The sequence below is a fragment of the Buteo buteo genome, chromosome 24 (genome assembly GCF_964188355.1).
Source record: "Buteo buteo chromosome 24, bButBut1.hap1.1, whole genome shotgun sequence".
Classification (NCBI taxonomy): domain Eukaryota; kingdom Metazoa; phylum Chordata; class Aves; order Accipitriformes; family Accipitridae; genus Buteo; species Buteo buteo.
Window position 1 is genome coordinate 2,585,314 of NC_134194.1, and position 27,545 is coordinate 2,612,858.

General features: G+C 42.9%; 2 protein-coding genes across 5 annotated transcripts in view; both read left to right on the forward strand.

Annotated features, from left to right (window-relative positions):
• Positions 1–345: 345 nt before the first annotated feature.
• On the forward strand, positions 346–14,845 carry MEIKIN (meiotic kinetochore factor). 2 transcript variants are annotated; one of them, XM_075056327.1, is made up of 12 exons: positions 346–649; positions 2,295–2,382; positions 2,645–2,720; positions 3,750–3,810; positions 4,491–4,634; positions 5,071–5,190; positions 5,404–5,443; positions 6,692–6,753; positions 7,584–7,678; positions 8,017–8,202; positions 9,751–9,874; positions 11,370–14,845. In XM_075056327.1, the coding sequence occupies exons 1-12, from the start codon at positions 466–468 to the stop codon at positions 11,414–11,416; spliced, it is 1,227 nt and encodes a 408-aa protein (XP_074912428.1). In that variant the 5' UTR covers positions 346–465; the 3' UTR covers positions 11,417–14,845. The 2 variants fall into 2 exon arrangements, with proteins under 2 accessions (XP_074912428.1, XP_074912427.1); XM_075056326.1 differs by lacking the exon at positions 11,370–14,845 and having other exon boundaries at positions 9,751–10,375.
• An 897-nt stretch (positions 14,846–15,742) lies between these two features.
• The window catches only part of FNIP1 (folliculin interacting protein 1), a 70,804-nt gene continuing 59,001 nt past the window's right edge, over positions 15,743–27,545 (forward strand). For 2 of the 3 annotated variants that reach the window (XM_075056317.1, XM_075056321.1), the window contains exon 1: positions 15,743–15,925. In XM_075056317.1, coding sequence (XP_074912418.1) covers positions 15,837–15,925 — 89 coding nt within the window. In that variant the 5' untranslated portion in view covers positions 15,743–15,836. Of the gene's footprint in view, positions 15,926–22,249; positions 22,365–27,545 lie in introns of those variants that run through there. The other variant, XM_075056319.1, reaches the window with a different exon arrangement.

Sequence of the window (27,545 nt, forward strand, 5' to 3'; positions counted from 1 at the left end):
TCTTCCAGCCTCCTCGTCCCCGGCCCGCCTGACGACCGCGGGCCCGGTGGCAGCCTGGGCCCGAGGAAAATCAACTCTCCCCCTTCCCCTCCGTCCCTACAGCCGCTCTGCCTCCCCCCAGGGAGCCATCCGTCGGCGGGCAGCCCCCACAGCGGGGTGAGGGCCCGACACCTTCCCAGCCCTGCGGCTGAGGCGGGAGGGGGAGCGGACATCCTTCCCCTCACGGCGGGCGGCGGGAAAACCCGGCGCCCCCGCCCGCCATGCGCGGCGGGGTGATGGCGCCGCCTAGCGGGCGGCCGTGGGTGCCGCCGCGCATGCGGGCTGGGCGCCGGTTTAACGGCGGGGACGAGGCGGTTCTTGAGGGGACGTTGCCTGTGGGGAGCGGGCGGTTGTCGTCCCCTGAGGGCAGCCGGAGCCCAGCCCTAATTTGTCTCCTCCCGCCTCTCTGAGGAGACGCGGTCCGAAATGGAGCCGTCCCGCTGGCAGAGCGCTGCCCAGGGCGGGAAGGCACCGCGGAAGAAACGCCGCTCGTCCCCGCTACCGGGGACGGCCGTTCCCCCGGGCAGAGCCGGCAGGCGGGCCGGCGTCTCCCAGTCGTGTCGGCGGCTTCTCTTTGGGAGCGCGGGTCCCCGCGGGTCGGAGGCCGGCAGTAAGCGCTTTTCTTCCCGCCGGCGGCGTTCTGCGGGCCCCGCCGTGCTGGGCTGGAACGACCGCGGGGACCGGGCCGGGCCGGGAGGCCGCACCAGCGGGGAGGCGTCTGGGGCAGGGGCGAAGGCGGGCGGCGGGAGGGGGCTGCGTGCTGTGCTTTGTCCAATACTGGTGTTTTCAAGGCAATCTGAGGAGCGGGTAAGGATGCCGGTCAGGTTGAGCCACCCGCCGGGGAAGGTTCTTATCAATAGCGGTCTGATAAATCTTGTGTGGCTTCAGCGATCCCCCACCCCAGCCGTCTAGCATTGGGTTTCTCAGCCTTTGTGTCCAGCCGAGGTGGTCCTGTGTGAGCTTGGAAGCGGCTTGTTACCCATGTCCCTTACGGCATGGAGAAAGCAGGCAGCTGATCTGGAAACAGGGCTGTTTTCTCTGTTTTAGCTGTTAGTTAGTGATAAAAAGGGGTTTTCCTTTTGTAAGGTGTTGTGTCCCCGTCCCCCCACCATCTAATAGTTTCCTTCAGCAATGGCAAGAAAAACCCTTGCCTGCCTTTGGCAGGATAGTTTGAAAAATAGCATAAAGTTGTGCCTCGAAGGGAACAGCCTCGTTGTTGAATGCGGTTTAGCAGATCTCAGAGTTAAGAATTGGAGACCTTAAAGAAAAAAACGCCGTCTGAGGAAAAGGTATGGGATTCAAGTAAAGGCTGACATTAATAGTGTGGCTTGCTAAAGTAAATGGGGAAGACCAGTGTGGGGTGTCTTGGTCCCACACTGATCTTGGTAACTTAAAGGTAGGACTTTACTGTTACAGGGTACGATGAACATTAGCTTCTGTCTTGATACTGCTCTGCTGGCTTGTGCTCTTGTAGGTGTTTAGTCCTCTTGCATACACAACTGGGTGCAGCTAGCAGCCCTGAGGACTGTTTGCTTTTCCTACTTATATATGCTTGGAAGAAAGAGGGAAAGGGATGAGTCCTGCTCATACATTGTCCAGTCCTGAACTCCCAGGGACTTTCAGCTAAAGGGGTCTCTGCAGTCCTGAGGAAATGTGGTACTTCAGACCCGTTTCTTGGCATAGGGATGGATGCTCTTTTAACTTGCTGTCATAAAAGCGTAACTCAAGAAAGTTTGGCTGTTTCTAGCTCCTGGCCACTGAAAATAAAACACAAAGCTAAACAGCTTATAAAATTGGTTTTAGGGTAAGAAAATACATCCCTGAAATTTTCAGGTTCCTAAGTAATTGTGTCATCATGGCCTTTGGGATTATATACAGTGAGGACCAGTTTATATAGAAATTCCTATGATACTCCTCATAAACTCCATTTAAAACTGATTTAGACTCAAACTGCTTTGAACCTAGCTAAAGGTCACTTCAAAGTATTTTCTTTTTCCTTTTAATCAGCAGGTTTCTGAAACACCTGAAGTAGTTCTTGAAGTCTGCTCTTTTTTTCGTCTTGCTGATATACTGCTTGAAAAAAAGCTTGGGTAAAAATAATAAAGCAAATTCAGACTTTACAGTGTTTGTGGTAGTAGGGTCAAAAATTGTTGTGGGCATGGAAGAGGGGAAACAGCTAAAGGTGCCCTATTAGAAATAATCATCTAAATTCTAATATTAAAACTAAAACTACTGAACTACTTATTCTTCTCTAGGCCTGAAGAGAAAGTCCAGTGTGAAAACCCTACCAAAAATTAAAGAACATTCTGAAGTCACTGAAGTGAGCTATTCATGTAGCCGAAGGTCTGTTAGAACTCATTCAAATACACCATTATTAACACTAGCTAATCATTGATATTGTTTTGCCTGCATGAGATGTCTCTTGGAGATATGCAGTCTGAATTATCACCTGCATAATCAGGTGATTATTATCAGATGGCATTATCGGTAAACTGATGCTTGTCAGACTGTTGGCACCTCATGAAGACATTTTGTAGTTTTTGTCCCCTTCCTCTAGAACAGTGTAGCTCTGTGTATTGAGCTCAGCTCTGTTCTTCAACTGCAGCAATCAAGTGAATGTCAAAGAAACAACAGACTTTGGAAAAAAAGAGAAAATAGAAGAAAGCACTGTGCTGCTGAAGGTGAGAATGCTGTCTTGCTCTTTATCTACTAGTAATTTATGGAGGATAAAGAAATGTGACATATTCAATTCTTTTTCTAATCAAGTAGAATTTGCTGTGAGTTATGTTCATGTGTGTGTGATCATTTTTGAGGCTGAACTTGGTCCTGTATTTTGGTGACATTTTCCTGTGTCTTTGGCCAGAATAAAAGCTGTTGGAGCTATTGGTAGCATGGGAAAACATCAATACTAATTATCCTTAATGAGGAAAGGTCATAGCAGTTGTGTTGTGTGGAAGATATCTCATTAGAGTGTGATTCCAGAGAATTGCTCACTTCTAGTTCAGACATAGACCTTTGGCAAGTCACTGTTGCGCTCTTCCTCATGTTAGTAAAACTGGAACAAAGTATTTTGAGATGACTGAGCAGAAGTGTTACAGGACAGTTAATGCTGCAGTGGTGAGAAAATAGTTCAACAGGTGTGTTTGAACTGAAATCTGCTACAGCAAAGGACTCCAGTGATATTGGTGTAAAACTATTTTTCTTTAAAATGTTAGGTCTTAGAGTCCAGCAATTATTTACGTTTCCTGCAAATGCTTAGTTTCATAGAATACACTATGTACACAACATAATTGTTTGTATTTATAGAAATTGTCTAGGATTCTGAAAGTGAGCAGCATGAATTGGGCCTCTCTCTATCAAAAAAAAAAAAAAAAAAAGAAAAAACCCAAGGAAATTCATTACTCTGCTGCTATCTTATGTATAACTTCAGTTGATGTCAGTAGCCTTCATTGGAAGTCTCATCCAGCAAAGATTGTAGGATCAAATGATTGAGTATTCATTATGAATTTTAGAACTATAAGTCAGATTGCAGATTTGTTAATGATGCATGAGACACCCTGGTGCAAATTACACTGTGAATAGCAAGTTTAAGTGGTAGAGTACCAGACAGTAAGTTTCTGAGCATCTGCTAATGTAGGAATACATTTAATTGCATTTCTTTGTCTACATACAGTTTTCTCAGGTTGTTCGTATTGGTCATTTGATTTTAGGAATCCCTGATAATCAACTCTGAAAGTAAAGAAAGTTTGAAAAATGCTGAAGTGACTTCAAGTGAGTATAATGGCAATACATTATATTATTAAATATATTTTTGTATGTGTATAAAACTAAATGTAAAAATAATTTTAATTGTATTTCTATAAAAGTACCGGTGTGCTGTTCTTGTACTTGTTCTGACCTCATGATATTAGAAAGTACAGGTTTTGAGACCACTGGCTAGACTTCTGCCTCTTGTTCCAGCATGTGGCTAGGTTCACATGAATTGATTGTCAGCAGCACAAACAGGATAGGAGACCTACAAGACCTGAGACAGTCTTGAGTCCAGCCTGTTGAAAACCACACGAACTTGGTTTTATTATTGACAGAACTAGTTGCTGATGTGAGTTCTTCAATTTACTCAAATCTGCATTTTTAAACACTTGTGCCTAAACAGTTTGTCCTTCTGAAAACAAACCTGACTAAGAATTACCTTATCAACGGCTAAATACTTCAGGTATTTCCAGTGAGCCTTGGGCATGGAAGGTGTCTTCTGTTAGCTTATAGTAGTGTAAATGGGCCTTCAGGATGCCCTTTGTTTATTTGTTTCTTTAATTGTATTATGAAGCGGTATAAGATACTGACTTGACAATATTTAGCTCATCACAGGAATGAGACTTAGATAAGGAAATCCTGATGCTTTGTACAAGATGATACTTTATTTTGGTAGCTGCCTTTTTTGTCTCTTTCTCTAGGTACAGGAATGACTCTTCCCACAGGTGTTTCAACCTTTCTCCTAGAGTGTTTAGATGTAGATTCAACTGCAGATTATAATGCAGGTACTAGTGACAGCCTGAACAGTTGCCCATCCCCTGAAACATTCAGAGATGATGGCTCAGGTGAGACTTCTGGGTTTTTTTGAGCTTTATTTGATGTAGAAAATGTGGGTGGACTATCTATAATAGAAAGACTAGTAGCCTCTCTTGGTGTGACTCACCAGGTCAGATCTTTGCTATAAGCCAACCTGTGCTTAACATGGGATCTGTATATCTGGTCCTGCAATCCAGTGTGAATCAGGTCCTGGTGTAATTTGAATCATACTGTAAATTTAAAGTATTCCCTGTTGACACAAGCTGTTTATTGGGGATGACCAACAAACCTGTTTTGAGCCAAATTCCTCCCAAACTTTTCTGCAGCTGTTTGAGCCAAGACAATGCTTTCACTTTGCTTTAAAGTTCCTGTCTTGCAAGTGTGATTGCTTTCAGTTTGGTCACAAATTTAATAACTCAATGCATTTCATCGCCAGAAGCTTGCATTTACATCTTTTTTGTCCAGAAAGAAGTAATTTTTACTCTGAGGACTCTGGCAAGTACAAGAACTCTACTCTCCTGGACTCCAGCAAAGCAGTGACCATAGATAAGATGCCGCAGATCTCAAATCTTTCAGCAATATTAGGTAAGTCTTTTCTACAATGCTTCTGAACATATGCATAAAGAAATTTACTCTAGTGCAAGGAACTTGTATAAAGTATGTAATGATGGCATGACTGGGAACAGTTCCCTGTTAGTGGTCTGTGTTTGCTTCTAATGTCTTGCTTTATACTTTAGTGTGCACTAAAATATTGTCTGGTCTGCTTAGCTTTTAAAGTTTAGCTTTTATGTTTTTTAGAACCTGTGCGGGAGGATTTTCGAGACCAATACACTAGAAGGTAATCTGCAAATCAGACTCTTTGATGCATCTAAATGTTCAGGTTTTTCTCTTTTGAATGATATTTAAAAGAAAGGCTAGTATGAATAAGCCTCTGATCCTGCAAACACTTCTGTTGAGTTTCAGCTACCTGCGTCCTCACTAACTTTGAAATTGGTGCATTAAGTCTTGTAAGAGTTTGCCTTACAGACTTTTGTTTTGGTCTTGCAGCTGTAGGGAAATGAATGTAAGAAAACTCAGTGAAGGATTTTGTGGAAGAGGAAGGTGATGTTTATTTACAAAAATCCCTACATAAGTTGCTGTTATCCAATTGCACTTAACTCTGTTGGATTTCATTTAGTCACAGGCAGCAGGATGTGTGTGCCCAGGCAGTCTGGCCAGGATTGCCTCTGCAGTACAGAGTATGAAGGGTACCTGTGGTCAAGTCTCTGGCGTTCTGTGCTTGCCCGGGACAAAAATAGGTTTTGGGCAGATATTTTATGTTCTTTAGGAATCATCAGCTTACATGGGGCACTCTTTTGCTTCAGAATCTTGCTGACTTCAGTCTTCATAAATCTTGGGCCAGGTTGCTGCCCATTGTCAGTTTTTTCTTATTTGGAATACATGTCTAGGAGGAAGCAGAATGGTGTATGTGATATGCTGTGACCCTATTGTCACCCTCCTGTTGTCAGCAAGAAAATGTGACATCCTAACAAGTCATCTGTGGTGTGGTTTTATCACAATGAAGGGTCTTCAATAGTTGGCCTTGTCCTAGTGCTGCCTTCAGGTCCTGACATAAAAATCTGAGTAACATGAGTGTTTTTCTAGGAACAGTATAATTTCTTTTAACCCTTTTGCTGCTGTTTAATCTTACATGCAGACATTTCCATTCATAACTCATTTATACCAATCCTACAGTGTTACAGATCTCTACACAATTCAATCTGAGTTTTCTTGTGAACCTAATTTTCTGCTGCATGCTCTTTAAATATGTTCTGTCCTGGTATGCTTCAATGTTGAGTACTTTACTGTAGTGAATGTCTTCTGTGAGTCTTAAATTGCAAGTATCTTCAGAATAAGCTGTGTGACTTGATGAACTATTAAATAACTGTAAAGTGTGATGAAGTAACTCAGTAACAATATTTTTAAAAATAAACTTTATCCCTTTTCGCTCAGTCTATATTTTCCTATGATTTCCTTATACATTGGTTTTTTTGAATGTTACCATTTATTCAGAATAGTTGTTAACTTTTTTTTCTTCCTCTCCTAGAAAGAGACCATCAAATTCCAATTACAGTTCTTCAGCATTAAGTGTTTCAACTACTCTGGCAGGTAAAATATGACCTGAAGCAGTTGTACTAGCTGTGAGACAACAGAATATCCTACCCAAACTTAAATGACGGCAGAATATCAGAACCAGGCTTCCACTGGGTCATTTGTCCTCCTGGCACAGGCTAAGCTCAATTGTGTCTAGAAAGGAAAGTGTGAATTTAAAATCTTCCCTGTAAATAAGACTTGGTTCTAATTAACATGTTAGGAGAAGGAAAAAAACCAAAACAAAGCAAAAAAAAAAAAACCCACAAAAAAAACCAAACCAAAAAACCCAAACCCTGCATTTTTCCATTTCATCACCTGTGATGCTCAATGAAAGTGAGCATTTGTTATTTAACTTATCCAGGAACAAAACTGTTTGTGTCATGCTCCTTACTTGAACTTATTTCACAGCAGCTTCACAAATGCTATTAGAAGTCCCTCATGTAACTACAGTTCTGAACTGTGACTGATGCAATTCTGGCTATGGCCCAGGTACCACATAATGTTCCCCTGCTTAATTTGGACTGTAGTAGCAGCAGAAGTTGCCAGTGGCAAAGACTGCTGTGATTATGCAGTTCCTCTGCTCTCAGAGTATGTGTGTCTAGCAGTAAACAGCCAGGTGGACATTAGATTAATAAGCAACCTTGTTTCCTCAAGGAAAGGGAGAGGAGTAAAGCAGCCCTGTTGGTGGGGAGAGGGAGATGAGGATTTTATTGAAGGCAGGAAGTCTGTTTACATGGGTGGCTTTGGAATGATCCCTCTTTGAAAACCATCCGGTGAGACATAGGTTGGAGACTAGCCGTGGTCTTTGTCTCAAAGTTAATTAATTTGTTGGAAATTTATCACAGGAAAAAAAGTCTGTAAAATTACAGCTGGAAGAGAGAGAACTCCAGACCTAAAAACTGGTATGCGCTGTTCTTCACCGTTAGGACCGGAAAGAAAGGTGAAAGATCCTTAATAAATCAGCCAGGTTGTAACACAGGTGACTTGCTCCCTTGCTCCTTCCTTGTATAGGTGGAAGACTCCACCTCAAAGCATAGTAGTTCCCTTGAAAGGGCTGCCTGCAGGCAATGGCAGGGAGCCAGGAGCTTGCCTCTGCCTCTGGATAGCAGTAATAGTCATGGATACCCTCTAAGCTTACTGTTTTTCAGACTGACTGTATCAGTGGTACCAAACCAGTTGTGTAGAGCTCAAGTATGACTGTGGGAGTCTCTTTGTTAGTGCTTACCAGACTATAGAGATTCACGTTATAACACAAAATGTAATTGTTTCACCCTTTAGCCTGACAATCAAACTGCTAAACCCAAAATGCTGAAGTGTAAGAAAAAAGAAAAAAATTCTAATGCATTAGAAGAAGGTACATCATCATCATTCAGTCGGCTTGATGCCCCAGGAAACACTGCAGCCAAATCAGTGGGGTTGTTGACAGCAGAAGTACTGCCATCCAAACAGACAGATGCTGTGGTGGTAAGTATTGCCATTGTGCCTTGCTAATTAGCAAAGGCATATAATCGAAGTAAGAGTTTTGAATCATGACAGAAGTTTTAATTAAATATGAGAAGTGGTAGGAAGTGCTTTATCCCCTAGTTGTGAAGGGGACCTGAAACGTGTGTGTTCTGTGCTGCAGTAAACTGATTCTTTGTCTTGGAGACTGTAAGACCAAAAAACAGTGAATGACAGGAATTCAGTACTTAAACCCGAAAAACTACTAGCAATTCTAAATGGAGTTCTTATAAATAGTACTGTGTACTAGAGGAATACTGTAGGACTAACAAGAAACAGCAAAGAATTTGAAATTGATACTGAATTCTTCTCTGGTTTTGTTTGCAAATGAGTTCCAGCATGCTGATCATAGAGGAAAAGAAAGCCCTAAAAAAATCTTGGTTATTCTCAGCCTGCAGACCTAGATTTTGTCTAAAACCAAATAAATCATTCTTCATGGCACAGTCCAATTCTGGCTATCCTCAGGCTACAATACAAATTGCACAACAAACTACTTTTTAAATTCTATTAGCTAGACAGTTAAACTACAACAAAAAACCTAGGTATCTGTTTTGTATTTTTACAACATCTTCTAATGTAAAACCAGCACCTAGTAGCCTTACTTGCGTTACCCCTTCGATACAAATAAACTTGATATTTAAATGCCAGTTTGATTTCTTTATCAGTAAAGGCAGTACACTACTACCACTTCTCTCTGGAGGAATAGAAGTGATGTCTGTTGCTTTCATGCCATAGCTCCCAACTGAATCGGCAAACTGTAAAATTTTTGAGAAAAAGGGAAACTGTTACAGTAGAAAGACTGCTTAATTTTGCACCACATTATTTCGCAGGAAAACATACTGGGCTTTCCTAGTGTTGTTGCAAGCGTACTTGAGTTTATGGATACTGGTTTAATAGAGAACATCAGGGTCTTGTTGGAGGCTGGAGACAGGAATCACTGGAGTCCTAAATCATATTTTTGAAGCAATAGAACATCTTTTGTGTGAGCCAACAGGAGTTGGCCAGTTTGAATTGTTGTCTATTACTTAATTGGGCAGTTATGCTGTATGTTTTGTATTTTGACGGAGCTGTAGCTTAGCTTGTCACCAGTGTGCAAAGCCTCACCTGGGGAAGACCTACTCCTGAACACCACAGGTCTGTATGTAAATTCAGAAGAAATTGTTCCTGCATCTCTGAGCTCAGAAAAAGAAAGTATTCCTCTAAGTCCAGAAGAAAATAATATTTTTAATGTTCTAATTTTATTGCACTCTTTAAATCCAGTTTTGGCATGCTAGTATGTAATGTACTATATATCTAAACCTAACAGTATTACAAAGAGCTGAAGAGAATGTTTAAGCTTTGCAGCTTTCACCCTTTCCGATAGCATATTAAGTGTACACAGGTAGTCTTAAATGTTTTCTAATGACATGCCTTGAAATCTGCATGTCATGTCTAATTTCCCTAGAAGATAGATAGAAGAATATTTCTTCAATGGAAATAGTTGTGTGAATAAAATATCATTAATCTTTTCAGCCTCTCTGTGGCAGACAAGAAATCTGCTCCATTGTCAGAACTTCACCATGCCAGAGGCACTCCAGACTTCACCAAATTCCAGTTAACACAGAAGCGTTCTGGCTTCCCAAAGGAGTGCCTGAAGGTAATAAAATACAGAATTGGTTCACTGTGCAGATGGTAACTAGCTATTTGAGTGTTTAAAGGTTTGGTTTTTGTTTGTGGTGGTTGTTTTTTTTAAAGTCTGGCTATTTGGAAAAATCACAAGGCTAAAGAGTAAAAGACGCTGAAAACTTCAAATTTCTGACTTAACAGTGTTCTTGTGCAACAGTACTTCACTAACAAAGTACAGTAATGTTGTCTCCTCCAAGGGTCTTTATCATAGGAATTAATACGATCTAGCCATTTCATAGGCTGGATCATTAAGGCCAGAAGGTGCTAAGGGGTAACTCTGGGAATATCTGCACCCCTTCCAGTTGCTTCTGAACACAACTTTGAGCTTCACTCATACTGCTTGTGCGGAGACTCCCTAGAAGAGATACCAGCTTGTTTAGTAAATTATTATTCTGTGCCTTATTTCTACGGTGAATATGTCTGACGTCAGCTTTCAGCCATTGTGTTTTATATCTTGCTCAGTTAAACTGAGCCCTTTGGGATCCAGTATTTTCCCCCCCAAAAGCAGTTCAAGTAGTAATAGGGTATGTTTTTCTTTAAAGATTCTCAGTTTCTCTCTAAAGGTTTCTGCTTTTTTTTCTCCTGAGACTCTTAACATAGGGGAAGCTCCTTTCCTCACTTCCTAGACTTTTGTTAAACAAAAATGAGAACTCTGTACAAATCTCATCGCTCCTGTACAGGTAGAATCTTCTCCCTTTCTGATCTCTCTTGAAGTTTCTTAGTCTGCCACTGGATGGCATGTGTCTTCCTAAGTTTGAAGTAGTTCTTTATAGACAATGTCTGCAAGTTGTCTGCAAGTTACATTTGTCATTTATGCTGCATTAATTTAATACAGAGATACTGCATAAGCATAATAGCTTTCAAAAATACTGAATATACACAAATTTTTAATGGAATTGCAGTCTCTTAGGTCCAAATACTCTCCAACTTTATTACAGATTGAGTTACATACAGTATCTAGAATGCAGGGAGGTGCTTTTATGTGTGTGTATGTGTTAATGGCAATCATCTGATGCTTCTGTACAGATCAAAGAACAAGGATGTTAAGTCATGTGCCCAAGAGAGTTGTAATACAGAACATAGGTTGTACTTGGTAGGGAAGTAGATCTCAGAAATCAGCAAGTGTTGTCAGAACAAAAGTTTGGTTTTGTTACTGCTCTTCTAGAGGAGCCTGGGAATCAGGAATTAGACTGCCTAAAGGTGGTGGTCGTGTTTTTCTATGCTGGATGTTTTCATCTCTGCTCAAGGAGTCTCTCAGATGATGCTCTTTTTCACTAGGAATGTACATACACTCAAAACTATTGTTCTCTTCTCACTGTTGATCTACAAGATTGATTCCTCCAAACAAATGACGGCATAGGTATCTATTGAACACCTAAACAGCTCGTCAGATAAATGAGTTTTCTCTTACACTTGAGAATGTGCCACTTTACTGATAGTGTTTAACTTACCACTTTTTTCCCCAGATATTATTACAAGTACCAAAAATTGGATCTACTGTAAACGCAGATGAGACCTCTGGGTTTCAGCAGGAGTCAACAGAAGAAATAACTGTCTTGCTACTGTGGCAGGGAGGTGAAACAGAACTACTAACCAGTAATTAACGGCTGTAATTTTTTGGCACATAAATTATTTGAAATTTAGTGTAATGCTTTGCAGTAAGCTTGTAAGTAGTTTACTCCAGTACTTAATATTAAATTGTTTTGTACAAGCAACTAGATCGTATTCTGGGCATTGTTCTGGAAGGATTCCATAAAGATGATTCTTAGTTCGTTTAGGTTTTAAAAAAGTGCGACTCAAGAACAGCAGACCAAATTGCATTAATGGAATTATTTCTGGTTCTCGCTCTGCTAAGATTTCTAGATTTTTCTAGTAGCATTAGCATCTAAAGATGTGACCTCTACTTGAGTTAAGAAGTGTTAACGCTGTTTATAAAGGTAACTGCATCCTGGAAATGGGTATGTAAAGCATTCACATACTCTCAGGGACTCAGAAGTCGGTAATACGCTACCATTAAACTCCCTGAATGCTTAGGTCTGCAGAACTTTGGAGGTACAGGACTCTGTGGGTTCTGCTGTATCCTGATTTCTAAACATGAATATAGATCATCTTCACCGTACCATCACTGCAAGCTAGCTTTTTCTGGTCAGCACTGTCACCGTTCTTGGCACATCCACTGCCCAACCACTGTCATCTCGGAGTCCTTCCCATTTCATCTCAATTATTTTGGGATATCACCTATCTCTGTGGTTGTTTCTTCTAGTGGCTTCAGACTTGTGCAGAGGAAATAGGTGCCTTACATGAATACAAGGGTGGAAAAAAAACTTTTATAGCTGAACTGTCTCAAGACCTGGATATTGGCATTCTGGATTTTGAGGTTACTGCTCACACTATGTGGCACATGAGTTAGATTCCCAGTGCTTCCAGTTCAGCTTGTGGATTGTTAATCCGTAAGTGTCGTTCTTTGGCAGTGTGCTGAATGCCTCTGAACGCTGACAAGAGCACAGGTTTTCTTCACTTGAATTCACTGCAAGGTAAAGTAGTTTGGATCCTTAAAGCATTCTGACTACAACACTCATTACTCAGACTTCTCTGTAGATATAAAGGAAGTTTTTCAATGTTTTGAACCGATAGTGTGGCTTTCCAATCCTCTTGAAGTCTGAGTTTGTTTCTCAGTATTATCACCCAGAACATTCACGCCCTGGAAGGGAGTTCTGTATTTCCAAAAAGAGCATGTCAGGAAGACTTATGAAGCCCACAACTTCAATTAGTTTGACTACATTTGAAAATACCTCAGAAAGTTCAGACCCTGAGCCTTTTCCCATTGCTCTGGGGTATAAGGAAGTGCAAATAAATGCTGCTAGATTAGTCTATGAACAAGTATTGTATAAACATACTATATGGCTCAAGGTTAAAAATTATGCCATTAAATTGTTTTTCCTTTAAGCATTAGGAGAATGAGTTCTGCCAAAAACTCCTTGGAGTCCTCTCGGGTATGCTTCTAATTATCAATATCCTTGTTCTTGCAAATACTAAGCCACTGGTAATTATGCAAGAATCTAGAGCCCCTAGGAGAAAGAGGTGAGCTCCTTGATGTAGCTTTAAGCAAAATTGAAAGTTATCTATGTAGTCAGTTGTGATTATGATGATTGTTCAAGTAAAGGATAGTCCAGAATAAGAGAGGTGTTTATCGTAAGGCTATTCTAGGAGTCCTAGGAAAAAACACTTATTTTGCCCCAAACCATTTTGTAGTTTCTATACAAGAAACAGGCTAATACTGGCAAACTAACTGGAGAGTACATACATACAGGAGGAGAAAATACAGCGTGTAACTGTGGAGTTGGCTGTAGCAGCCTGAATATTGCTGAGTTCTGCTTTTGTTTTTCTTGATGTGATGAGGCTATACAGGAGGACAGAAATACCACGAACCACAATCTCTCTTGTCCTTCAGTTACGAAAGCGCTGCTTCTTATTTTCCTCTTTTGTCTGACTCTTAGAGAAAGTGTAATTAATTACCAGGCTAGCTCTCTGCCCCAGGGAAGGAAATTTTACTCATTTTGAGGCCGCAACAATATCTACTCTTGTTCTGCTTTTCTCAAAGGGAAGGCATTTTCCCCTGTTTTGGTTTTAAACTGAAGAATGACTGCATAAAATTTCATTCAAAGTGGAAACTGGCTCTTCCATATTAGTGGATAAAGGTTATGGGTCACAGCCAGTTAACGGGTAGTACAGAAGAGCTTATTTGTGCAGTGATTTGGGAAAGAAATCTGTTCAGTGTCAGTAGGGCTGCTCTGGCACATCCTAGACATGATGAAGTCTTAATGGCTTGAATGGAATTGCTTACAGTGAGTCAGTCCATGCAAGAACTGTGATAATACTTTATCGCTAGGAATTGTGCATCACAGATGCGTGTTTAGTAAATGTATACATGAATCTGTTAGAGGTTTTTAATTTACACTGTTTGGTTGTTTGCGTTATCTGAAGTGTGGTTCTAGGAGACTTTGACTTAAAGTGCTCGGAGTTGATGGAAGATGTTTGCTTCTTGCACCGGAGTGCTATAGGGGTAGGTGTACTAAGAGCTTACATGCAAGTAGTTCTGTTTTGATTTATAATCTCTGAACCCAGAAAGCAGAGGTTTGGGGCCCAAGGCAATGCATACTGAATGGACACACAAGTTGAAATTCATGTTCTTTGTGTAGGTATGAAGATTTGCCTACAGGGAGGTTTTTACAGGAAAATGGATGATTAATTTATCCCCTTTTCTCTTACTGTCCATCCTCTGCTCCCTCGATTTAAGGTATGTCAATCAAGCCTATCGGCATCACTTGCTGTTAATTTAGGAGTTTTGGAACAGGTTACTATTTGCTTTTAAAGGGACTCCATCAGGTTGAATTGCAATGCACTTGAGATTAGCTGAATCTTCATTGCCTTAAATAGTGAAACTATGGAAAGCCAAGTTGTATGTCCTGGCCAAAATTCTATTATTTCATAGTGTTTCCTGCGGACTTTTTGTATTTGAGACTGTATTTATATGCCCATCTTGAAGCTAGGAGGCTTTCACATGGTGAAAGGATGTAAGGGTCTGTCATCTGTAAATCTATGGCAGGCAGGCATATCTATCTTTCCTACAGAACAAGGGGAAAAAGATGCATCTAAACATCAAATCCTATTTTCTATTAGAATTATCTTCAACTTATAGTAGATGAAGAACAAAGTTCCTACAGATGGCTGGTTGTGAGGAATTGTATAGATATGTTACACATGTACTAAATTATGCCTTTTAAAAGTAATCTGCTTAATTTAATCTTACATCATACACTGTTTTAGTTTAATTCCAGTTTCTAGGGAAAGCAGCTGAGTCAGTTTTGTCAGTCCTTAATTAAACTTCCTAGTAGTGTTGTATCTGAACAGTGAGCCATTGAAAGAGACTGTTAACTGTAACCAGCGTTTCCATTTCATTTAAACATTTACTAATAAAGAGTTTTGCAAAAATCCACAGATCCTTTTGATTTTACGAAGCCTATCACACTTTTTGCTTATATACTTGTTCTGGATTCACCTGCTGGGTATTGTGTCCTAAATACTACTTTGTAGATGGATGTTTTATTTGCAATGATGGCTTCCTCTGCTCGCAAATGCGGGCGGTCCACCTTCCCTCTAGGTTTTGAATCGAGCGCCTCTGAGCTGTGCTATTTCTGTTACTGCTCTGGGAGAATCACTTCAGGTACAGGGAAGGAAGGGGCAGGAGCTGGATTTTTCTAGGTTTAGGGGTAAAAGAAGTCATCGCCCGTCTGTGCTGCACCCCTGCACGCAGAGCCCCTAAAGCGCTGGGGGTACAGCAACAAGAAAGACTCGACGCCTGGCTCGTGCCCCTCTTTTTGCCTTTCCGCTGCTTTTCTCCCAACTTCTCTCGGAAGAAGGCAAACAAACCAGCGGCGTGGTGTCACCCCCCCCCCCCCCCCCACCTCTCCCTGTCCAGCCTCTGGGGGAAACCGCCTCGGCCCCGCTTCGCGCCGTCCGGCTTCCCGACAGAGACCCGCGGCGGTGCGGGCAGGCTGCGCCCGCAGCAGCTGCCCAGGCGACCGGGGCTGGCGGCACCCCCCGACCCCGGCCCGTCCCGCCGGCTCCGGCCTCGATCGCCGCAGCGGGGCCCCGCTCTCCCCATCGGTCCCCACCGGGGGAGGGCGGGGCTTCAGGCTGTCGCTCCATCCGCGGGGCCGCCGCCGCAGCCAGTCAGCGTCCAGAAACCCGCGCAGCGCCCCGCCCCGCCGGCCCGCCCTCCCTCCCCTTTCTGGCAGAGCCGAGTGACTAATTTCTGTCATATGACTGTGACACCGAATGGAGTCGGGCGGGCGGAACTAGCCGCGGCGAGGGGACGGCGCTGCGCGGAGCCCAGCGCCTCAGCGGCGGGGGCTCAGCGGCGGCGCCCCAAGATGCCGCCTACCCTGTTCCAGAAGCTCTTTAACAAGAAGCACGGACTGATCTCTCCGGCCAGGGACGCCCGGGACGATTGCGTCTTCAGGTAAGCGGGACGGGGGGGCCGGCCCTCCTTCCCCCCCCGACCCAAACTTCTTGCGCCGAGTTTCCTGCCGACCTCCGCCGCCCGCCCTGCTCCGGAGAAGGGCGGCCGAGCAGGAGGTAGCCCCCCTTTCCCGCTTTGGCAGCCGCCCGTGCTGCAGCGGGGCCGCTCGCCGCGGTTCCCCCCGCTCTCCTCAGCCCCGCGCCTACCGCTGGCCCCCGGGGTCCGTCCCCCTCGCCCCGCCGCGGGAGCCCCGTGTTGTTCCCGCTCCGGGCCCCCTCAGGCGGGCGTTGGGCGGGAGCCTTCCCCCCCCCCCCCGCCTCACACACACACACACCTCGCCGGGGCCGCCACGTCGGGACGGCCGCGCTGCCTCCTCAACGGCTGCCTCCCCTCCCGGGGGCCGCCTCTCCTCAGGGCTGGGCCGAGCCTCCCCCTCCCCTCAGGGCGGCCCCCTCACAGCGCGGCCGTGTCTTCCCCCTCGGGACCAGCCCCCCCAGCTCGGCCCCATCGTCGTCGCCTTCCTGTGGGTTTCGCCCGGTCGTGATCAGCGGGGGCCCCCCCCCCGGGGCGGGTGTGGGGCCGGGGGATGCCGCGAGTGGGTGAGGAGGGGGGGGGAAGGCGCCATTCCGCTTGAGGCGGGCAGGCGGCTGGTCATCCCCGGGGAGCGACCTCAGAAACGTGGAGGAAGGCAAAGGGGGGGGGGGAAGAGAAAACGTGAAGTTTTGGGCGCTGCCAAGAGAGGTGTAGGGTTTCTGGTGAAATTTGTCATGCTCTAACCGCAACAAAACTGGATCCGCCGAGAGGTGCCAAGCACAACACGGGGAGCCAGGAAAGGGAGACCTTTCCCTGCCCACTCGAGTCGGGTGGGCTGCTGGAGAAGGGCGGCCGTGGGGGGGTCACGAAACCCTTCGGTGGGGTTTCGGTTGCTGGCTCGGGTTTGCTGTCCTGCGTGGGGACTCGGTGTGGGGAGAGGGTTTGCTTGGGCTTCTGCACCGGGGCCTAGAAATGACCCAGGGCCTCCTCGGTGGGTTAGTTCGCGTGGAAACAGGTAGTTTTTGTGGCTGTAAAATAAGTGTTGTTGCATGAGCGGGATAATGACTACGCTCGCAAGCGATGCAGTCCGCGTCCTGGCTGGCGTAGCGAAGAGGTAACCTGCAAAATCGTTTCAAAGGGTAGAGTTTGCGACTTGGATGCAAATACGGTATGCTTCGTTAGTAAGAGTTAGGTGCTTCTTGAAACACTTATAACAGTGTGGTAAAGCTCTCCTCCCACCCGCTGTCTTCAAATTTATTGCCTACAAATGATCGGCCCTTGGGTTGCTCTGTAAAGGGAGATCTCTGACTGATGGGCTTAATTTTATGTGGTGGGATATTCCTTTTAGCTGCAGTGATACAATTTAGCAATTTAGGTGGTTAATAGTATATCTGCAGTAATTTAGGCCTCACAGTTTTCACAGAATATTGATCGGTCTTTTTGTGTCCGTGTGGAGTGAGGACACGCTCCTGGACATTACCTGAAATCCAGTGCTTTAACTCTAGTGCACACCTTTTAAAGACACTAATCACAGCTGCTCACACATCTTTCTGCTGTTTACTGCAAAGGCGTTTCCTTTTTTTATCTTTTCTAAGAGATGAAACATTTCAATGATGTCTGTGTCATCATCTTATTTTCTAAATGAGCTTAATACTGGGATCAGACCCCTTGGTGGGGAAGGGGCACTAGGACTGCTCTGTATAATTGCCTTGCCTTTTCCAACCCTGTTAAAGACATTTGTTAGTGATGGATTTGTATAGAGACTGGTGGTTAATTCAACAGCTGCAGTGCAGACCCTGGGACAGAAACGTGGGGATCTCCCCTCTGTTGAAAGGAGAGAGAGTCGGTACTGGCAAGGTCTCTTCTCCCCTCTTCACCTGCATCGTTCCATGCCAAACTGGATGTGAAATTTTAAAAAAGACGTGTCACTCTGTCTGCTCTTACCTTTCTCTGTTTATGTAGTGCTGTTTCACTTTGTGATGTGAACTGTCAACTGGTAACTAGTGAATTTGCGGTTAATTTCTTTCTGGCGGACCCACAGGTATAAAATCCCAGGAGGCGGCTGATGGTTCTGACTGAGACTCTGGGTGTGGGTGGGAGACCCGGCTCTTGCGTAGGAGAGCCAAGTATTTTTTGAAGACTAATACAGATGCCCTCTAGGCATGTTGCCTAAGGGCTGCTTTCATTTTCCAAATGGGGATAAGTCTTTAGTTAATTCTTACTATGTATGGTCTTATCAGTTGCTGGTGAAACTTTTGGATAATACACAAAATAAAGACCGTTATTTATTATAGCTGGGTCTTTGGAGGCTGGAAAGAAGCACTCTGGTTTTTTAGGCTGTTCCTGGTTCCAGTAAACCTGAAGGCAACAGCCTTATCAATTTCATTGGGGCAAGGTTATGTTTATGGATTGATATATTATTATCCGCTTATATTCTAAATAACAGAACATTTTCCAAATATTCCGAGGGCTGACTCAGAATTATTTCTGACTGCCTTCACTTTGAAAGCTTTGTCCTCTTACTGAGAAGATTGTGTAGAACAACCATTAAAAAAAAAAGTAAATTCTCTTACTATATTTTGTGAATAATACATACTTAGAAAAGCCCAACTACTCTGGCAGTGACATCAGTATAGCAGAACATTTAAGGATGATTTTGATGCTAATTCTTTTTTTGACTATGAATATATTTTGCATTTCTGTCAGGCTTATTGTGAAAATTTACCAGGACATAAATTCTATTTAATCTGAGCCTACACGGTTTCAAAAATAAAACTATGCTTTTCAGGGGAAATGGATTTTGTTTAGTTGTTGGTTGGTTTGGTTTTGTTTGTTTTTTGTTTTTGGTTTTTTTCCTGCCCAGAATCTCTTTCTGTGCTGTGGGTGTGTGAAATTTTATGAGTCTGGGTCTAGCCAGATTGTGTAAAATCTTTCAGAACTAGGTGCTGGAGAGGTTAACAGTTCTAGTGATATGACCAGTAAGTTAGCAACTCTAAAGTGTTTGCTGATGTACCAGTTTGCCTTTTTTTTTTTTTTTTTTTAAATATATATATGTAAAAGCAGTTTATTTTACAGAACAAGACTTAGGTAAATCACAATAGATCCAGTACATATTAGTATTTTAGCTCTGAAGTTTAACCAAGGGCAATTGGCAGCCTTGGCCCTTAGACTGAAATCTCTCAGTACAGCTCGACATTCACATGGTGAGCAAATATATTCAAAATTTTAGTAGTAAAATCTGTTTACAAGAAACACAAACACCTCCAGGTATTCTAGAGAAGAGACAAACCCTTAAGTTCCAAGGTGTAGAGTACCCGCTGTCTACTGCAAATAATACTCACGTGAGTGGATTTTCCCTGAGGGCAACTTTTACTATAAATAGGAGCTCGTGGCCATATTGTAGCATCTGGCACTGGCGGCTGCTGGTGACAGGAGAGCTCAGCCCAGGCTTGGGCTGTTACAGTTATTAGGAATATGAGATTTCAGATATGTTGTTTTCTAGAATTTCAGAATCAAAGTATTCCTGATGTAAAAATATGTAAAGCGGTTAACATGAGTTGTGTGCTGTACATGTCTAAAATGTATATGCACTTTTAAGTAGCAATTAAATGAACCCTGTTCCAGAATTTTCTGATCAATTTCCCCAGTAAAAGGAAACAATCTTACAAAAACTTCCTTAAACTAAGCAGAAACCATGCATTTCTGCTAAATATGATGTGGGCACACAAAGTATTCCACTGCACATTTACATTACTGACTGCCACAGATACCAATTTCGAGCTACTATTTCTTTTCTGGCTTTCTAGGGGTCTGCTTGAGTGCTTTGGAGAAGAGGGAGCTGCTAAACCACTGGTAACTCAACTAGCTTTTTGTTCTTCAAAATGGGCTCACTAGAATGAGCCCAAAGCTCAGTAAATTACTGAGAGGTCTCAGGCTTTGTATCTTTGTTGTTACGATATGTGGGCAGTAATTCCGATGGTAAATACAGCTGTAAGGACTGCAGCAGAGTTTTTGCAGGAGAGTGTGTCTGTTGAGATAGTAATTGGGCTTGGAGCACTATTAACCTATTGCCGAGGGAGAGGGATGGTCCTGTAATACTGAATTATGGGACTGGCACATTTTGGGGTTGTATGTAAGGGGGAAAGTAGGTGTTTCTTTCCATCTTATGTACGAAGTTCAAATACTTGTTCCCTTGTATCTCTACATATCCTTCCCACCTAGCTGGGGGTTAGAGAGATTGTTAGTTAGGAGTTCTTTTGACACTACAGCTCAATAAAAGTTTCAGTGTCTCTCTCTTTTTTTTTTTTCTTTTTTTTTTTTTTTTTAAAATCTAAGTAGCTCTGAAGAACCATCTCACCCCGAGGGGCATTCCACCAATGTTTGCAAACTGTTTTGCTCTTGTTAAAGCACCTGTTGTAGAGGTACAGCTGTGTGGTAATTGTTCAAGCTTGAAAGAAACCCCTTCCAGTTTCGAGTCTTACCAACAGTGTGGAGTATCTTTGGGCACATTCTTCCTTTAGGGGTTTGCTTTGGTTATCTGGGTTTTTCTGAGGATGAGCACAGTTTTCCAAGTGGGAAGATACAGGAATAAATAACTTCAAACGTTCTGTACATTGTTTATGGAGAAGGCCATTCTCGGTCATCCCGCAAACATGCTTTCTTGGGGTCTTTCTCTAATACTTGCCGCTCCTTTATTGAGAGAATAATTTGCCAGGTTCCTGAGATATGAAAGGCCTAAGGCTGGCTGCAAAGTAGTATTTCCTGAAATCTGTCTAGGCAAGCATCCCCCATCAGCCCAGATGCTTTCTATTCTCCATGGCAGTGACTTTAAATGGTATCCTGAGATTTGTTTCCTTTCACATAATTTTTGGCAGCGGGATTCATCGAGGGAATTGCAATAGACCTAGAGCTGGAAATGGGTAGCATGATACAAAGATTCTTCACCAGCCAGTTCCTCTACAGAGCTATTGTTCTTGCACAGTAAAAAATGCTATATGCTGTCTTACAAAGGCATAATTGCTTCTTGAACTAGGAGCTAATTTCTTGAAATAAACTGCGAAGAGACTCGGAGACATCTAACGACATGTAGCTGGGGACTTTTTAAAGTGGAGGCTGGAGTAAGGTGAAGGAGGAACATGAAAGTTGTCTTTACATTGATTTTTCCAGTCAAAGTTTTACCCACAAAACTTCTTGGTAAGTTTTCACATTATTTCTGAAGGTGGCTAGCACTGACGTAGATGATGTGGTATTGTTACAGGGACTGTTTAGTGTTTGTTCCTCCTGTGCTCAGAGCAGGGGTAACCACCACAGATTGCCATGTTGCTTTCCATTTTTAAGGTATGGGTTCATGAGATGCCAAAGGAGTTCAGAGCCAGCGGTGTTTGGACACTGTAGTACCATCAGGTTTGAGAGAGAGCTTAAAAAGTTGAACTGACAAAACCACTGCCAAAATTCTTATTGAATTAACCTTCCACAGCAAACAAGGTATCTCACTCCACCCAGTGAAAGGCTTTTCTGTCAACGGCAGGTAGCTTTGCGTACAGCCTGGCTGAGCCCAGGGAAGCAAATATCTTGCCAAACTGTGTCAGTCCTTGTGAGCAATACAGCTAGTAAATTCACTATCCTAGCAGCGCCGCATAAGGCTTTTTAAAGCTGTTCCTCAGCAGTGCTGTCAATGCGTCAAGCCAGTCTGACCAAAACCTGCTATTAATGAAATAGTGTGTTTTGTTATTTGTCCACTGCTGACATTCTCCAAGTCTTTCACCAATAGTTGTAAAACTCCTGGAATTTCACCACCTCAAAGTCTGTCTTCAAAAAGAGCTTTAGCAGGACTTCATTTTGTAATAGCTCCAGCTTTTCATCTTTTCCGGTTATCTGATGAATTTAAGAAAAGCTTTTATCCCATAATTTTTTAAGATTATTCAAATTCTGAAACATCCAAATTGTTCTTGTGTTTTTATTAAGTTCATTTCTGCCTTTTAGTGACCCTTAAGTTTTGTTTTTTATAAAAAAATCCATCTCTCCTGTAATATCTCTGGAAGAGTTTTTGGCTTTTTGGTTGCATTCATTAGCTTGAGTGTAGCAAGTTCTAGTAAATATTTCACTTTGATTTATGTGGATTTTTCTCTATCACTATGATGACTTTGGCCTGCATTTTGAAGTATATTACTGTTTTCTAAAGTACTTCTTTTTGCCAAATCCTGTTTTGCATTTCCTGTCATCTGAGCTTTTATGTACCTTCCAGTGTTTTAAGTCAGCTTTCCTCTTGGAAGCAGAGACATATGAATTAATGGGTTCCAGTAAGCACCTCTGGAGCATGGAGAACGTTTTGACAAATTCTGCTGAAGGGGCCACTCTCCAAGCCCTCCCTGACACCGCTCTGTATGTCTCCCAAGTGCTTCTCCAGGTAGGCATGTGTTGCTGCTGAAAGATCGAGCATGTCCTTGAAAATTCTATGCTAGCTCTGAATAAGGCAATGCTGCAAGCTGGGTCTGTACAGTGGCTAAGTGAGCTGCAAAGCAGAGGGTTGGCGATCCAGCCAGTGATTGTTATTTAATCGTACTATTGTCAGATCCAAAGGAATTAACTTGGATAAGTACCCGCATTGTGCTAGGTGCAAACGCAGAGAATAACCAAATAATTTGAAAACTGTTGGGTGCTTGTGCCTACCTCATTTTGTGCCTTGGAAAATTTTCCTCTGCCCTGGTGGGAACGTACCCTGCCTAGCCCTTGCTTTGCTTCAGGTTCTTCCCATCACCAGTGGAACAGGGAGCCTGAACAGTGGAGTGGAAAAAGCCCTCTTCTTCTTGTTTTCTTTTCTCTACTTTTTTAGAAGGAGGTAAAGATACAAAGCGAGCTAACACACAGGTTAAGGGTCACCCTTACTGCCTTTCATACTGGCATCTCCGGTGGTGGTTGGGATCTTGCGGTGACTTGAGAACTCGGCGTCACGAGGTCACGCTGCCCTTAGTGGACATCACGAGGTCGGTGCCATCAGCGCGCGCTCAGCTTCCTCCCAGCCTGCAACATCTCTTCCTCCCCCTGCGACGGCACGGGTTGTCTGATGACGGCCTGCAGTCCTCTGCCTCGCCAAGCTGCCCTTGGAACAGTCGCTGTCTTGGTTCCCCTTCCAGCTTTTCAACTCCTTCCTCTAAGTTAGAAATCTTTTTCAGGAGAGGCTGGAGTGAGTAAATCGTGTGGTGTCCTTTTACCACCGGGATCTCTGCTGGTTAGGCCTTCAGGCTGTGGTTCTAGTTTGGATCTTGCCAGCTGATCAGGTGAATCCTTTGATTTTTACTTTGAGTTTTTCTTGAATTTCCGATTGTATGTGCTGGACAAGCAAGTGTGGCAGTTTTCCCTCTGGATGGCATGGATGTTCTCTGTCCTCTTCCCCATGGGTTTGACCCAATGTGGCTGAGACAGACCCTGCTCCCATGCTTGTTCTATGGAGACAGGGTGAGCTGGCCCATCATCTCCACAGTGGGAGAAAGAGTATGTTGACTTCTTGCCGTGGTTTCTGCGTGTCCAAAAATGTATGTGTATGTATACTAGGGTAAAAATGCTTCTTTACACTTGGGTTACGCTGGCAAGTGTTGTAAGAAGGTGTTTCTGCAAACTTAAGGGTACTGATTTTTTCCCCTCCTCCTCCAGGTGAGGTCATAGGTGTATGAAGATGTGCCAAGACCATGGGGTGTATGTACATGTTTGTCCACTGCGAGGTCTTCTCCCTTTCTGAAACTTTTCCACCATTCGTTTTCTGGTGACTGAAGGTGTGTTTACATGTCTCATGTTGTAAACCTTGTTCTCTTGGGATGATTGACTCCTCTGGTTGACTGATGAATTGTCCTCCTTGTGTTTTCAAAGGGCTTTATCCTTTTCTCTGTGTACGCTGCTGAGTTCACGTATGCTCATGGTGACAGCTTGGATGAATTCAGGCTTCTGTTCTGGAATAAACTGGTCTAGTGTGACTTGGAGTCTGAAACTTGTTTTGTAATTTTGTCTGAATGCTGGAGGTGACCACTTTAGAAGCGTGTTTTACGAGTGGAAAGTAATGCACACGGTGGTTTCATGCTCAGAGGCTGTGTTCCCTCCTATTGCTACATCTGGAGCAGAATGTCTGCAAGATCACATGTTCGTGAGTAACGTTAGGAAAAATGCAGAGCTCAGTTGCAGCAGCGAATCCACAGCGTGGTTGTGCTGGGCTTCCAGAATCAGCCAAGAGCAGAATTTGTCTCTGAGGACTTGAAAAATTTTGTGTTTGTGGTATAGAGAGAGAACCTTAATCTATAAAATATCTGCTGGAGGAAAAAAAAGTTGTGCCCATTAAAAACAGGAAGTAATTTTATTCATCTGTAAATGACTTGCTAATGCACCAGCTACTCCACCTTACACTGAGTAGTGACAGAATTCATGTATGGGAAACACTCCTTTGGAAAAACTCATTTGCACAAAATACGCATGCGATTCTGCTGTGCCTAAGGAATGTGACCATAATGATTACATTCAAAAGGGGCAGTCCCCTCTGCAGGATTAATCACTTATTTCTAAAAATAAATGCCAAAATGTGTTCTGCTCCAAAGAAGTGTGAACAGTTACTGTGTAGTCTTTGTATCAAAAAGGATTTACTTATTTTTACAACAATGCATTGTGCTGTTGCTTGGTGCTCCACCAAAGCTTTTAATTGAGGTAATTCTGCACGTTTGTGTAAGAAGTACGACCTTTTTCTTTTCTGAAATCGATAGCTTCTGTAGATACTATTATTCAGAATACAATACGCTGCAGAGAAACTTGTTCAAACATGTGAATTGCAGCACAAAACACTACACAAACTGCATATAGAATATCAGCAGTGTGTGCATATAGCATGCATCCACGAGTACAATGTGTTTGTACAAAGTTTCCTGTCTTTTCTGAAAAAGTAATTTCATAGCCCTTACCAAGTGATTAAACTTTCGGACTTAAACAGTTTGACTACATGTAAAAGCTCTTTATTTTAAACAGTCTTGCCTGGTGCTTTGGGGTGATAATCTGGGTATCCTCCAGCTTTTATGTATTATTTATCTTTGAAACTTTGAAAGAATCCCCCATTTTGTAAGGGTGAAGGACTATTTGCAGTGATGCCAGCTTAGTAACAGTGAGCTCAGCTGTAGACACCCCCTGTCCGCTTCAGCCTGAACAAGTGAACAATCCAACATCGGTTATATCATGAGTGCAGACCTGGGAGGCAGCCTTTGCTGAAAGCAGCGATCTTGAAGCGTGGAAATGATCCATGACACGCCACTGATCCTGCTCTGTTTCTCCAGGATGTTTCCACAACGTTGTCAGCAGTGATTTTGGCCTAAAATGAGTAAAATACATCACAGAAGCAATTGTATTTCCTTTAACATAGGTACTGTTTGTGCCTTGCATGTTCATGGTATTTGATACTCCTCCAGATCCGTGTGTGCCTCGTTAGCAGTGTCTTCAAATGTTTTTGCCTTGCTCCAGCCAAAATGTCAACAAAACATAAAACTTCGAACAGTACCACAAACCCTCTACCCTTTCAGTTTGTGTGATATATAACTGGAAAGAAACAGCAGCCAAATTACAGTTCTCTGCCATCTGTCCTAGTTGATAAATGAAGAAACTTTGAGCGCAGTTCAGCCCTTACTTTAGGTCCTGGCATTGTGCCCATTTAAGCCAGAGCAGTATCTTCACCCCGGTTCCTGTGTCATTTTCCACTGTGAGAGAGAAGGTATATTTTTTGTTTGAGCATTGGCCATGGGAGCAATTGCTTTGCTATATGCTTTCTTTGGTTTTTATTTTAGCCTCGGTACCTATCGAAATGGTGGCTCACGCAGTGCTGTGCTGGGTCTCGCACTCCCCTCTTAGTAATTTCTAAACCTTTTGATCGACTTCAATTGTGTGTGGCGGAGAACACGAGAACAGAAGTCTGAGTGAGCTGAGTTTCTGTAACTTTAGTGAAAATCCTCCGTGTGCTGTTGGGTGCCTCCTGCCCATTGTACTGCTACTGCCTAATGCTCTGCTGTACCCGTGGAGCTCTGAGTCGTCTACACCTCATCGTGCTGCTTCTTTCAGCATGTCAGAAGAGACATGGAGACAGCCCGAGTATGGCCATCCTGGAAGAAGACAGTAGACATGTGGCTTCATAGCTTCCAGGGAACGGCTATGTTGTGACCACAAGAAAGCCAGTCCTGCACTACTGTGAATACCAGAATATCAAAATCTGTTTGTTGAATTATTCTGCTTTCTAGCTAGTACTGAAACACACACCGTCTACTACGTACCCACATTTCTCTTGCCTCATGCATTCCTTGCACAGCTTTGTCCCAAGGAAAAAAAAGGCCTCCAAAGACTGTGGACTCAGCACTTAGTTTGCCATGTTTGGGGGTAATTATGAAAGAGGATGGTAAATCGGAAGGAATCATGTGTGAGCAATTAGCTGAGAAATGAACTATTAAACAGGAATGAGATTCTTGCTGGGGTTTTTTTGTGCCCCCGACCCCCCAGCAAAGACCTACCTAGAAAATGTTCTTGCCATTTGGAGAGTCGGCTGAATGGTTTGTTTACTCCTTTTCATGAAATTTGATACCAGAAATTGGTAGAAAAATGCTGTTAGTTCAGGTGTTAATGAAAAATAGGTGCAGGTGATAAGCTATGTGGTTGCGTGTGCAGGGAGCAGTGGCTGCAAAACATGGGGTGAGCGCACTCTCCTTCTCAGAAGCTTGTTCTAATTGAATGACATTATCTGAACATCTGAGAAGCTGTTAAGGAAGAAGTCTGCCAGAATTTTCTTGTTCCTACAGGAAAAATAACAGTATTACCCCCTCCTAAGACAGAGTTAAAGAAATGCCTCAAATGTTAGGACAGTGAATTGGTTTAGTGTTAACTGTGTTTCTATTTAAAGGCAGCCCAAACTCTGACATACAACTTAAATAGTTAGACAGAAAAAGGTGGTTGGTTTTTTTTCAGTACTTAAACATATTTCAGCTGCTGTGAGTTACTGGAAATTACTCCGCTTTCTTAGTAGAAGAGGAAATTGTTCCACTGTCAGCATGGAGGGCTAAGAAGCTGTGAAAATGAGCACACTGGTTTCTTAACTATGTGTGTTTTCTAGTCATACAAGAGATGCTAATCATGAACTCATGACTTCTTTTTTTCCAAACCAGGCATAATTAAAAGTATAGAATTAAAAAAAAAAAAATCAAAGCAACTTAAAATAATTTCTTATGAGATGGTAAGAGAATTATATCTTTATATAAACAGAAAGTTTATCAAACTCTTTATCAGATAAGCAAAAATATCACTTTGGTATAAGACTGGTTTAATGTACTTGCTTTAAATTTTAGTGGTTTTTTCACAGTATCTTATGTGCAGTTATCTTCAAATGAATTGTTTTGGTTTGTCTGAAAATGTATCTGTTTTAAAATGTGACATCAGATTTTCTTTTTTAATTGAAGAATGCTCACAGAACTGCTAGATAGCTTGTGTTTGTGTGTTGTGTAAGACTTTTTTTTCACATTGGGGTCAGAAGGTAAGACTCCAGGTATTAGGGTTTTTGTTTGGGGTTTGGGTTTGGGTTTGGGTT